General features: G+C 33.4%; 1 protein-coding gene across 1 annotated transcript in view; it reads right to left on the reverse strand.

Annotated features, from left to right (window-relative positions):
* Positions 1-1,675: 1,675 nt before the first annotated feature.
* The window catches only part of LOC145246160 (uncharacterized), a 37,944-nt gene continuing 25,435 nt past the window's right edge, over positions 1,676-14,184 (reverse strand). Inside the window, exons 6-9 of the mRNA XM_080108028.1 lie at positions 13,823-13,911; positions 9,174-9,702; positions 3,880-3,966; positions 1,676-1,957 (exon numbers count right to left, since the gene is read on the reverse strand). Of these exons, the coding sequence (XP_079964154.1) occupies positions 1,818-1,957; positions 3,880-3,966; positions 9,174-9,702; positions 13,823-13,911 (845 nt within the window). The 3' untranslated portion in view covers positions 1,676-1,817. The remainder of the gene's footprint in view (positions 1,958-3,879; positions 3,967-9,173; positions 9,703-13,822; positions 13,912-14,184) is intronic.

Raw genomic sequence — 14,184 nt, forward strand, 5'->3', positions numbered from 1 at the left:
ATACCCTTAAATATGTTATTTTGATTAATGCAGATTTCGTATTTATTATATTATATTATATTGGACACAATATACAGTAATGATTTAAAAAGTTAAACAAAAAATGGCTCGTGTGCCACCAGTGAGAATCGAAACCAAAGCGTTTAGCTTTCGATGTACTTTTTCCTTTGACGTTAATGCCTGACCTATGAAAATATGTTTGCTGCAAGGCTAAAAATTAAAGCATGAGTCAATAGCTATTAAGTTACGCATGCATATTGTCGGAAATTTATCTTTTCAGAAAAATTTGACGCGAAATTAATAGCCTACAGAAAAAAATAAAAGGATGAAATAAAAATGGGTGGGGGTGGGGTCTTGGGACAAAGTCTGTGTAAATCGTCCGCATCTTTAGTTCCTCACAAATAATTGTGTGTACAGTTCCCACACTGACATTAATGGACACACAACGGTCCCTTATCCATGAAATTCTTTATTTGACTAATAAACTCTGGTGTTCTGACTTCCTAACCCCTCCACACCTCCCATCATCTCTCACAGACTCGCTACCTTCTTTGAATCTCCTATGCTATGAAAAAACTGATGCTCGATTCCTGCAAGATGGTCCAAAAGCACCCTGAAGCATTCAATACTTGTCTGTAGCATTTTTTCCAAGTTTAAAACAGAATTTTATTGCATATCGTTCTTCTAAAGTGTCTCCACATCCAGATTGCAGTTTTTAGAATTCACCAGCTATGGCAATCAGGCTTTAGTAGGGTGCATTCCAATTCCTGCTGTAGCTGTTCATTTGAACCTGAAATAATAAAAATTGGTCAGTCATCTTATAAGATGTATCGCAATAACATACTGAATTTTCAAGAGCCTATGGCAATTTTAAATGTCTGTATAAAAAATTCTGGAAACTTATTTAAGGCACCTCGTATGTGTATATATTCAAGTTTATGTGTATCTCGTATCTCCAGTTCTTTTTTAAATTCTAACAATAGGTAAAAGACATCAGTTAATAAATATCTGTAAAATTATTTGTTCCGTTAAAGAATTTTAACAGGGTTTTAAGGGCCGTTATATGATAGCCTCTAAAAATCCAAAAGCACAACTTTTCGTTTGAAAATTTGAAATATTAGACACTATTTAAAAAAAAATTAAAATCACCCCCAGACAAAGCATGAAACCACTTAATGTAAGGAGCTAAAAATATTTCAAGACCAATAACCACCCAATGATAAGTGTTTGATAACATTCCTTTGTCGTTTCTTTTTTTTTTAAGGTCACCATTCGCCCATGTATGGAGTACTGTTGCCACATTTAGGTTAGTACATCTGCTACTAGTCTCTCCCTCTTAGACAGGATTCAAAAAAGAGTCGCCAACATAACAGGCCCCGCACTATCAGCTAAGCTTCAGCCTTTGTCCCAGCAACAAAATGTTGCATCGCTCTGCCTGTTTTACAAGTATTTTAATGGTAGGTGTCCGACGAACTACAAGTCCTTGTCCCTTCCCGCACAACATAAATACTCCTAACAAACCCAACAAGCAGCAAAATCCCACCCCTACACAGTAGAAATCCCTAGATGTAAGAAACCCTTCTATTCTAATAGTTTATTCCCCAGAACTGCTAGACGTTAGAATTTCCATTCCGGGTTCCTGCTTCCCTGACAGTACTGACATGCAGAAGTTCAGATGTAATGTAAACAGACATTTTGCTGCTCAACTCCCTATATAGTACTCCGGTAAATTATGTCCCAGATAATAGTCCCCTACATCAAAGTGGCACTGTGCCTTGTTTGGGGTGAAAATGCAAAAAAAAAAAAATTTTTTTTTTTCAAAATCTCATATCTTTGTTTGGTCTTTCATCCAGTGCAACGTCTAATAACAGCCATCCAACTTCTGCTTGGGCTTCCTTGAATAAATTCTCTACATACTCCTGAGGAGTACAGCCTATTCTAAAAAAGCTGATCTCACCTGGAAAAGGAAAAAAAAAAAAAAACAGATTAATTTAATTTTTAGGTTATCGGTTCAATTCTTGTTGAAAGAGTTTAAGAAAAATTAACTGGTACAAAGAGCAGTAGATTAAATAAAGAGTTTGAAAATGAGGGAAGGGTTGGCTTCAAAATTGTCTGAGTAATCTCCCTTGAATTTATTACAGCAAAAAGAGTACACTGTACGGAAGTTAAAAATCATACCAGGTAGGTGCAATAGTTAGAATGAGATTTTTTCCTTTTTGTCTGACTAGTTTCTCAAAGCCATCAAACCTGATCAAATTGGCTAGCCATCTTTACATAACCTTTACAAACCTTGATGCATCATTGGTTAGGTGCTTCTTTTGATAAAAGTCGTATAAACTCTCAGAGTAACACAATACAAAGAAAGCGATATTTACTACATATTTCTCTACCTCTCAACGTGAGTTTTTCTGCTTGCGTTAAAACAGTTATTTATTCTTTCATTAATGTGAGTTGTTCTTCCCTTTGAATATTACACCATGCTAAATATCAAATATACAAATTTAGAAGTCGGAAACGGGGGGGGGCAAATGAATGAAAGTTATGCAAACCATGTGATCGGAATGTAAAAAAAAAAAAATCAGTTTTGTACTCAAACACTCCTCTTTTACGGAAACAATATTTTTAATAAAACATTACATGAAATATATAAATAAATACTCATATTAGAGAGTTTGGATGTCGGAGGGTTTCTCTAGTCCTCTCCCGCTGCAAGAATTTAGACACCAGGGTCGGAAACTGGGAATTGATAAGATAAATGAGACAGTGGTGTTCAGAGAAGTGGTGTTTGGCAAACCAGTGGCTGATTGGTTGGTTAGTTGTTTTACGGCATATCAACCCTTTTCAGGTTATTTAATGCCGAATCCAGTGATTTTGAAAAGTTTTTTATTTGTTTGTTTTTTTTTCAAGTCAGTTTCTATTTAACCCATAGTTGGGACTCTAACAGGTACTACAACTCTGGGTCAGAGTGGACCTGGGAGCAATAGCAATTAAAGGGTGGCTCCACACTCCTCAAAGCCTGTAAGCTGGGGCCTCACCATCGGATATAGTTTAAGGTCATATCCAGGACCACAAACCAGTGGGGTTCAAGACACGACGAGAGAAGTATCTGATTGGTGTTCAGAAAAGGTTGTGTTCAAGATACGCAGGTAATGTCAAGTGAAGGAGAAATGAACTGTTTAAATATTTAAAAAAAATGTGTTGTTGGATATACCGGATATAAAGGCTTTCGTTAAAAAAAAAAGTGAGTCGAGTTTCTTTCTTTCTTCTGTTTCTTTGATGTTACAACAATGTTACAGCAGTTATTTTTTAGAAAGCCATTCTTAACATGAGGACGGAGGACTTTGTTAACTATTCTGCACTTTCACCTAACAATTAAATAGACAAAAGCTATCATAAAAAAATTGAATTTAACTTGAAAATCTTATCTAAAAAATAACACTGACCATAAACTGCACAAGTATCAGAACTTTGTGCATCCATTGGTACGGGTGTAGGCATTTATCTTCCTTCCACTTCGAGAAGATTTGACATAAGGTTGGGATATGCACAGAACTGAGCAAGCATCTGTAAAGAAGGAGCCTCCTGGCCTTACAAAAAAATGCCTGTAGACGTTCTTCAATGAGGGCACCTCAGGCAGGAGGCAAAGCATATGAGCACAGATTTCCTAGAACTATCCAGAATGGACGCCTCAGCCCATCAGATAAAAGGCTACTGAAATAACTCAATTTCTGTCAGACTTATTGTCAAGATCGGAACCTCGACACGCATGTAACTTCAATCACAACCAAACACCAAATGAAGGACGCAAACCAATACAATTGGCACGGGTGTATTTGACACTATTTAATATTTGAAAGTCTGTAGTCTAATGTATTTTACCTTGGTCAATATTCATGCAGTTGACCACAGTTGATGGAGCACGTTCTCTTGATTCTCCGTCACACACCATTCCATCAATTTTATGCCCTGAAAAGAATTAAAAGTTTTGTAATGTAGTTGGGTTGTATATATTTATGATTGCATATTATCATCAAGTAATGTAGTTGGGTTGTATATATTTATGATTGCATATTATCATCAAGTAATGTAGTTGGGTTGTATATATTTATGATTGCATCATCAAGTCTATATATTTTTACGTGTCAATATATTTGATCGTCAACTGATGAGAGTATGAACAGGACATATAACAAAAAACAAAAAGATGGATAACAGTTCTCTTTGGGGGTGGGTTAACATCGGCTAATGGGGAAACATACCTTGTCCATCTTTAGTCTTGTCTGATGGGAAGCTGCAAAGAAGATTCCTCCCAATGAATCAACAAATTGCAGGTTGTCTTTTCAGCAACTTTTTTCCGGATGTTTCCCGATTGGAAAGCTGCAGCACTAATCTTAGATTTTTACTATCCACGTTTTCTGACAGTTTTCCCTGCTCAGAGCCATTATGATCTGTGGACCATTTCTATCCCTCTGACTACCGACTGTCGACTTTCCTCTCTGATTGCTAATTTCTATGTGTCTCTCATTACGTCATCCACATGACCAAAGACACAAATCAGATGATTCACCTTCATCACATATTTTGTTTATGTTCTTTTCATCGTTAACATTTTTGGGAACTATTTTAACATAAAAAAAATTATCATAAAAAATATATTTTGCCTTGATAACATTCTTTCTGTTTCTATCTTTACTACCATAATAATAATCATAATAATAGTCATAATAATGATCATAATAATAGTCATAATAATGATCATAATAACGATCATTAAACTCGGACCAATTACATAACAATTTCATCTCAGTTTGTTGTGGCTTAGAAAAAAACCCAACATATTTTGTGTATAGCTACAATGTATAATAATGAATGGCCTTGTGTCACACTGTAACGATGTTGCATGCCCGAGTAACACCAATTCACCCTGCTTACAGGTAATGGGTTGGGTGGGGTGTTTTACAAGAGGTTTAAGAAATGCATTCCAAGACCCTGGAATATGTTTTTTTTTTTTTGCCGATATGATAAACAGAAGGGAAATTTCTCAACAAAGTGAAGTTGACATTGATATCCAGGAAGACATTGTCATTGGGCCACATATTTTATTTTAAGTGTCGGACCACCATGCAAGTGATGGGAATTAAACTGAAAGATGGAAGGGCATAGCTGATAATAAAGTTTCTTTGAAGCAAATGGTTTTGAGAGAGAGAAAGAAAGGAAAAGGAAAAAGAGAATTAAAGAGAAATATGGTTTAAAATAGAGAAAGAAAAGAGTAATCTTCAAACAACCGAGGAGGAAATGCTAATGTCAAAGAGATGGTGGTCAGAATTAGGGTTCAGCAAAAAAAAACAAAAAAACATTGTGATTTGGAAATTTAGAAGACTTGCTTGCTGGCATCAAAGAGTACACATCACTTTCGACTTGTGCCCAGAAGCCAGAAACCTCCCCAGAAGAGCTAACTTAAAAGGCTTTTGCTCCTGACTAAGAGTTGTCTGAACGAACCTGTTGAAAACACCCTGCATCATGAAGCCATTAAGAACCCGAAGAATTAACTTTCCTTTACTTAAAGTGAATAAACTGAATATCTTTTGAATAATTATTCTTGTTTATAAAAAACTGACCTCTGAGTTATTATTAAATTGATTTGATTTGAAAACCCAGTTAATTATAGCGTCGACAACCAACCTAGACTCCACTGAGAAAAGCGATATACCAGTGAAGCCAGAGCATCTACGAAAAGGAATACGACGTCAAACCAATGAACGGTCAACCTGAGAGCAAAAGGTATTGCCACATAGGGTCATGCGCATCAGAGCGGAAATTCCAGTGACCTTGAAGGGTCCATCACTAGAAAAAGATAAAAGTGTAGCCACCAGGACTTTTCTTACCCATGTGTACAACGAGGATCTGCCCAGCGGGTATTACAACACAAGGTGAGTCTGATAGATGGATATTTTGTGTATGGCTGTATGCAAAATAATCAAGTTGACATATCGAGGGGTTTGATTGGAGATTATGCAAATCTTGCCATAAAAGATGTCACACGCAAGTCACAGCATCATTGTGATTTGTGATATATATATATATATATATATATATATATATATATATATATATATATACAGGGTGTCCACAAAGTCTGGCTACATTATGTATCCAGACTTTGTGGGCACCCTGTATATATATATATATATATATATATATATATATATATACACATGTACGCGTGCGAGTGTGTGTGTGTGTGTATATAGGGTGCCCACAAAATCTGGCTACATAATCTACAGGATGCTTCCACAAAGTCTGGCTATATAATATAGCCAGACTTTGTGGACACCCTGTATATATATATATATATATATATATATATATATATATATATATATATATATATAATGAAATAAGAATTACCAAAATGATCCAAGATGGCAATGTTTTAACTATTTGTTCTTATTATATATACATATATATATATATATATATATATATATATATATATATATATATATATACTTCAGAATAAAATTATCTAACAATCAACTGGTATGATATTTAAATACTTAAACAACTTTTAATTGTGTTTTTCCATGTCTCACCGACTGTAGCAAATAAGGTGTAAACCATTATAACTATTTGCTAATATTGTCTCCTCTGAAGAGATGGTAGACATAGAAATCCTATAGAATAAGGAGTTAAAATATTTCAAATGTATTCTTTGTCTTACATAGAATAATACAAACCTTTTCATTTGAAATTCAAAATTTGAGGTCATAAATTTTTAAACTCATTGAATGACTAAAATTTGATGTGTGTGTGTGTGTGTGTGTGTGTGTGTGTATATATATATATATATATTATATTTTATAGAGGGAATTGGACCTGGCGTCTAAAGAGCAAAGTTTATTTTAATGTATTAATACTTTAAAAGACAGTGCTCATAGTAATGTAGTTATATAATAAGCTCAATAGGTATATTTATTCTAGAGCTATAGTGATATTGATTATAAAGATTGATAATTATAAATTATAAATCAGTTTCAAAAGGAAAAACAAACAAAATCAAATTGAGTGTACGATCATTTCAGAAACGATATTCATTTTATTAAAATTGAGACTAAGCATTGACAATAATGGACAAATACTTTGTTTTCGAATATAATCTCATCAGCACAAGAAGGGGGGGGGAGTTTAAGACACCAAAGTAAAACATTTTCGTAGTAAGTAAGGCGAATAGTCATTATTACATACGTCAGTGCACATGTGGCCATGTTGAATTTTGGTGATGAAACTTCAACATGGCCACATATGCAATGACATACTTTAAAACAAATTTTCTAATGAAACTCAACAAGGACTATCCACCTTACTTACTATTTCGTATTATCATTTTGTATTTTGTTATGATAAGGTGCAGCGAATTAAGTATTATGGTATCCATTGGATGTATGGTTAGGGGTTAATAGAAATTAATAAGGATTATAATTTAATGCAAAAAAATGGCTTATAACTTTTGCTCAACTTGGCTAAAAGTCTAGTTCTAACTAATAGACATTAGCACCTGCCAATCTGTTCTATAATAATGTTACAGCAGTGTATGAATGTATTTAAATCGTAGTAAAAATAGTAGACTGTTTCTCTTTTTACCGAAATCGTCACTAAATGAAATATTTATTTATTTATTTATTAAGCCATGGTTATAAAACTGTTAGCAATGGACAGAGGCTACGAAGCTAATTAGGGAATGCATAAAACTTAGGAACATCACAATAGTTATGCAATACAGAACTCCGAAAATGTGACAGTGATATGTGTTCAGTTACACAATTCTGAGGCAACAAGTTCAGGACTGCAGAACACAATGCGAAAGGAGATCATCTCTAAGCAGTACATCTCTGAGCAAACAGCAGTGTTATTATGCAGATAGTTTGATATGAATGTATATCGTTGCAGGTTTGTTCCGCCACAGCACAGAGCAGCATTTAAGCACTGCAGTGTTGCAAGATGCATGAAATAATCTGAACAGTCTAGGAAACAGAAGCAACTGTTTTTTTGGGGTTTTTTTTTTACATGGAGGTCACCACTTATCAAGGCCCAGAAGCCACTCGGGGATAAGGGTTATTGCGTGTACAGTAATCAATGAGATAGTATCGTAGTAATCATTAGTATTGGATATTTGATAGGGTGTCTTACTTAAGAGAGCGGTTTGTCAGGAATTTGTTTATGTTGGACTTGAAGACATCCAAGTTGTAGTCAGGTGGGAAACAGGCAAACAGAAGAGAGTTCCACAGTCGTGCAGTTCTAAGAAAGAAGCTCTGCTCATAGAATCTACATTTGGATTTAGGCACAGATAAAGAGTGGGGAAAATTATTGACAGTAGTTTCAGCTAGACGGGTGTTTTTCGTGAAAGATTGGCAAAGGGGGACCAGAGATTGGAGCTCAGACGAGCACTTGTCATAGAAATAACGATAAAACAACGATAAAACAAAGACAGGCTCGCAACGTCTCTTCTGTAGGAGAGAGGCTGCAGGGAAGAGAAAAGGGCATCCCCCACTAAGCCACAAAGTCTTTTTTGTACTCTGTCAAGGCAGGATAGGCTGCTTTTAGCAGCTCCTACCCAGATGCGGCAGCAGTACTCTATCCTTGGACGTACTTGGCTTTTATACAGATAGAGAATTGCATCAGTAGTGAGATCTGATTTTTGCCCATCAACCACTAGTCTTATGAACCTATCGGAGAGAAATGATTTTATAATTGAGAAAACATTTCCAGTGATACCATAGCTGGAAATCTGTTATATTCTGGTGATTAGATAATCAAAGAACACCTTGTCAACTCCAGCGAACACGAAGGACCTGTATTCCAAGTGGGGACGAATCATTGCCTTGTAAAAGCCTAGTCAGCAAATACCGTTCATGAGGAATTTGGTAGCTCAGGATACACAACACATAAAGCTCCTTATTAACGCTATTGGATACACAAGATAAATGGTCATCAAAGGTGAGATTGCTAGATATTATTACTGGCAGATAATTATGAAATTTCGAGAATGGCACAAATGTGTCTTGGAGCTAAATTCAATGGACAGGAACAGAAGAGAGATATGCTGAATTGAACACCAAACCTCAACCCTCGCCCCCTAAGATGCATATTACAACACAAAGATGATAAATACGAACCTAGAGAATCAAGAACCATATCATGATGAATGCTGTCAGCTCCTCCGCTTGGGTTGGCTGAGCTGAGGGCAACAGGTCCAGTCAGACTGACCAGATAGGCCAATACGGAAGAATCTGGTACTCGAATACATACGCTATTCTTGTTGCCGATATAATCTATAGCCTCACCGAGGCCGAGGTTAATCATCCATTCCCCCTTAGGGACAACACAGCTGATCCCACCGGGATAACAGCGTTGCATGAATGCCCAGAGAAGATCACTAAAGTCCGGCTTAGCGTTTGCCAATTGGTCAAGGTTTGAAAGACAGATACAAATCGGTTTCTCCGCGGGTCGCTCTTTTACGTGATAGATGTTTTTTATGGAGGCTGGTATCTTGCAGGAAGCAGCTAGCGCATACACAGTATCCGTTGGAACTCCTACAATACCGCCTTGGTCAATGATCTTGGCTGCTTTCAGGATAGCTGATGTCCGTTTTGATGTAAAAGTGGGGCATCTTTTTTTCATGGCATCCATTGTTGGTTGCTTTTCCTAGTAAAAAAAAACAGAAAAAAGGAAGAAAGAAGGAAAAAGAAAAAGTAAAAAAGAGAAAAAGAAAAAAGAAACAGAAAAGAAAACGGAAAATGAAAAAGAAGAAAAGAAAAAAGAAAAAAGTAAAAAAGAAGAAAATAAAAAAGTAAAAAAGAAAAAGATGAAAAAACAAAAAGTAAAAAAAAGAAAAGAAAAGGTAAAAAAGTAAAAAAAGAAAAAGAAAAAAGAAAAAAGAAGAAAACAAAAAGTAAAAAAAGAAAAGAAAAGGTAAAAAAGTAAAAAGAAAAAGAAAAAGAAAAAAGAAAAAAAAGAAGAAAACAAAAAGTAAAAAAGAAAAAGATGAAAAAACAAAAAGTAAAAAAAGAAAAGGTAAAAAAGTAAAAAAGAAAAAGAAAAAAGGAAAAAGAACAAAACAAAAAAGAAAAAAGATGAAAAAGTAAAAAACAAAAAAATGAAAAAACAAAAAGTAAAAAAAGAAAAGAAAAGGTAAAAAAGTAAAAAGAAAAAGAAAAAAGAAGAAAACAAAAAGTAAAAAGAAAAAGATGAAAAAAGAAAAAGTAAAAAAAATGAAAAGATAAAAAAGTAAAAAGAAAAAGAAAAAAGAAAAAAGAAAAAAGAAAAAAACAAAAAGTAAAAAAGAAAAAGATGAAAAAAGAAAAAGTAAAAAAAAAGAAAAGGTAAAAAAGAAAAAAGAAGAAAACAAAAAGTAAAAAGAAAAAGATGAAAAAAACAAAAAGTAAAAAAAGAAAAGAAAAGGTAAAAAAGTAAAAAGAAAAAGAAAAAAGAAGAAAACAAAAAGTAAAAAAGAAAAAGATGAAAAAAACAAAAAGTAAAAAAAGAAAAGAAAAGGTAAAAAAGTAAAAAGAAAAAGAAAAAAGAAGAAAACAAAAAGTAAAAAGAAAAAGATGAAAAAAGAAAAAGTAAAAAAAATGAAAAGATAAAAAAGTAAAAAGAAAAAGAAAAAAGAAAAAAGAAAAAAACAAAAAGTAAAAAAGAAAAAGATGAAAAAAGAAAAAGTAAAAAAAAGAAAAGGTAAAAAAGAAAAAAGAAGAAAACAAAAAGTAAAAAGAAAAAGATGAAAAAAACAAAAAGTAAAAAAAGAAAAGAAAAGGTAAAAAAGAAAAAAGAAGAAAACAAAAAGTAAAAAGAAAAAAGAAGAAGAAAAGTAAAAAAGAGAAAAAATACAAAATAAAAAATAAAAGAAGAAAGAATAAATGCAGAAAAGTGAACTATATACTATTTCAGACTTGATGACCATTTGTCTTTTTCAATCAACTTAACACCAACCAACACATCTAAACTATCGCTAACAAACCAGGCACGCTAACATACGTTTCTGAAGACTCTCTAGATAAACATGTTCTATCAATTCTTGTGGACACTAAAAATTATCGGCCTTCATAAACTTTATGTTCCATTATATTAACCCTACCAAACTGAGTTACCGATATATCAGTAATTTCTGAAAATGCTATATACTGAGTTACTGCTAAACTTGTATTTTCCGACATGTTTTTCTGTTGTCAGGAAGCAAAAAATAGCTACCCAATCGCTGCTTAGCTTCGATTTAGCGCAAGCCTAACGTTCTTGTTTTGGCGGAGTTGTGAGTTGTTTTGTAGCCTAAAGTAGCCATGAAACGAACCAAGCACTTGGACAGGTAAAAGACGAAGGAGTTTCACTGTGCAACAAATGTTGGATAAAGTGACAAATTCTGATTCAGACGAAGGCGAATTTGATCAGGAGTTTCTGAATCAAGTAACGCTAGTGATGGTGAATATATCGATGAAGAAGAAAGTGATGATGCAAGTCGGCCTGTGCATCAAGGAGGGCTCCACCTGTTGGGCGGACTGGCATATGAAGACTGAATACTGGCAGTAGATGAAAGGCAAAAAATTACTAACATGTTTAAATTTTTTTCACAATTTTGTCCAGGAGGCCAGCACAGGGGCAAATTAGGTTCAGTAGCTCAGGTAGGGTTAACAAGTTGTCCGATAAAATTAATTCAGTTTGTATAGATAACCATTGTCATTCTTGCTTTAGATAATAGCGTATGGTCTTCACTTCCAGGCATTGCATCCTTCTTTCAAGAAGTGGATGTCTTTAGGGCTTATTGTTTTAGTTGGGAGGCTAGGGTGGTCAAGTGGCTAACGATATGGACTGACAACCTGGGTGTTCCAAGTTCGAATCCAGTTCATTCCACAAAAATCACTTTCACTTGGGATATTGGTAACCTTCTCGTGGTCTCGCTCGTATGCATCCGATGTCTTTCTAGAAATTATTCTGACTATAAAAATATCGGGGAAGCCAATGCCAACAATAGAAACTTTGGATTCATACGATATAAAGAAATTGGTCGTCTTAGGTTTTGTCGGTTTTGAGGGAGTGCCGACTGCACCAACCAGTCTGTTATTGGAACAAATACATTGGAACATATATAAACACATACAAACATATACGACCATATACAAACACATACAAACATATACAAACATATACAAACATATGCAAACATATACAAACATATACAATCATATACAAACACACAAAAACATATAAAAAATACAAACATATACAAACACATACAAACATATACAAGCACATACAAACATATACAAGCACATGTCAACAAATAAAAACGTATACAAACAAATGCAAACGCATACAAACATATACAAACATATACAGACTCATGCAAACGCATACAAACATATACTAACATATACAAATATATACAGACACATACAAACAAATACAAACAGATACAAACACATACAAACAAATGCAAACGCATACAAACATATACAAACACATACAAACAAATACAAACGCATACAAACAAATGCAAATGCATACAAACATATAAAAACATATACAGACATATACAAACACATACAAACATATACAAACGCATACAAACATATACAAATATATACAGACACATACAAACAAATACAAACGCATACAAACATATAAAAACATATACAGACATATACAAACACATACAAACATATACAAACGCATACAAACATATACAAATATATACAGACACATACAAACAAATACAAACGCATACAAACACATACAAACATATACAAACACATACAAACATATACAAACATATACAGACATATACAAACAAATACAAACGCATACAAACACATACAAACATATACAAATATATACAGACACATACAAACAAATACAAACGCATACAAACACATACAAACATATACAAACACATACAAACATATACAAACATATACAAACATATACAGACATATACAAACACATACAAACATATACAAACGCATACAAACATATACAAATATATACAGACACATACAAACAAATACAAACTCATACAAACACATACAAACATATACAAACATATACAAACATATACAAACACATACAAACATATACAAACATATACAAACACATACAAACATATACAAACATATACAAACAAATACAAACCCATACAAACACATACAAACATATACAAACATATACAAGCACATACAAACATATACAAACACATACAAACGCATACAAACATATACAAACATATACAGACATATACAAACACATACAAACACATACAAACATATACAGACATATACAAACCCATACAAACACATAGAAACACATAAAACATATACAAACATATACAGACATATACAAACCCATACAAACACATACAAACACATACAAACATATACAAACACATACAAACATATACAAACACATACAAACATATACAAACACATACAAACATATACAAACACATACAAACATATACAAACACATACAAGCACATACAAACATATACAAACATATACAAACGCATACAAACACATACAAACATATACAAACCCATACAAACACATACAAACATATACAAACACATACAAACGCATACAAACATATACAAACATATACAAACAAATACAAACATATTGAATAAAACGTAACCAAGCATCGAACACATTATCATGTAACCTGAAAACTTTCATTTTTTATGAATCTTATCTTCCATTGTTGAATAAATTTTATTAATTTTTATAGTTTTTTTTATTGTTTTTTTATTTTGTAAGGTCACATTCACAGAAATACTTACTGTTAGTAGAGGAGTCCCAAGTGGCACCAGGTGACCTTGTAAGGTTCCATTAATCATGCCGGCAAATGATCCATACAAAGCTATCATCCCTGACAAAAAAACAAAAAAATGCAGTAAAACAAATAAATCCATTATTGCTAATTTCTGGATGAAACATGTTATGCATTTGTACACGGATTCCTGTCGGGATTTGGTGATGCTTGACAGTGCCAGTTCCCCTATATATGTTAGTGTTGGGACGATGAATCAGAATCTGGAATTGGAAAAAATCTTTACTTTTTGTGGTATCGGAATCAGAAAAATTTGTGCATATTTTCTGATGCCAAAAACGATTCCTTAAATTATCGTTTATATTTGATTTT

The sequence above is a fragment of the Euprymna scolopes genome, chromosome 23, assembly GCF_053919585.1.
Source record: "Euprymna scolopes isolate OS-2025 chromosome 23, ASM5391958v1, whole genome shotgun sequence".
Taxonomy (NCBI): Eukaryota; Metazoa; Mollusca; class Cephalopoda; order Sepiida; family Sepiolidae; genus Euprymna; species Euprymna scolopes.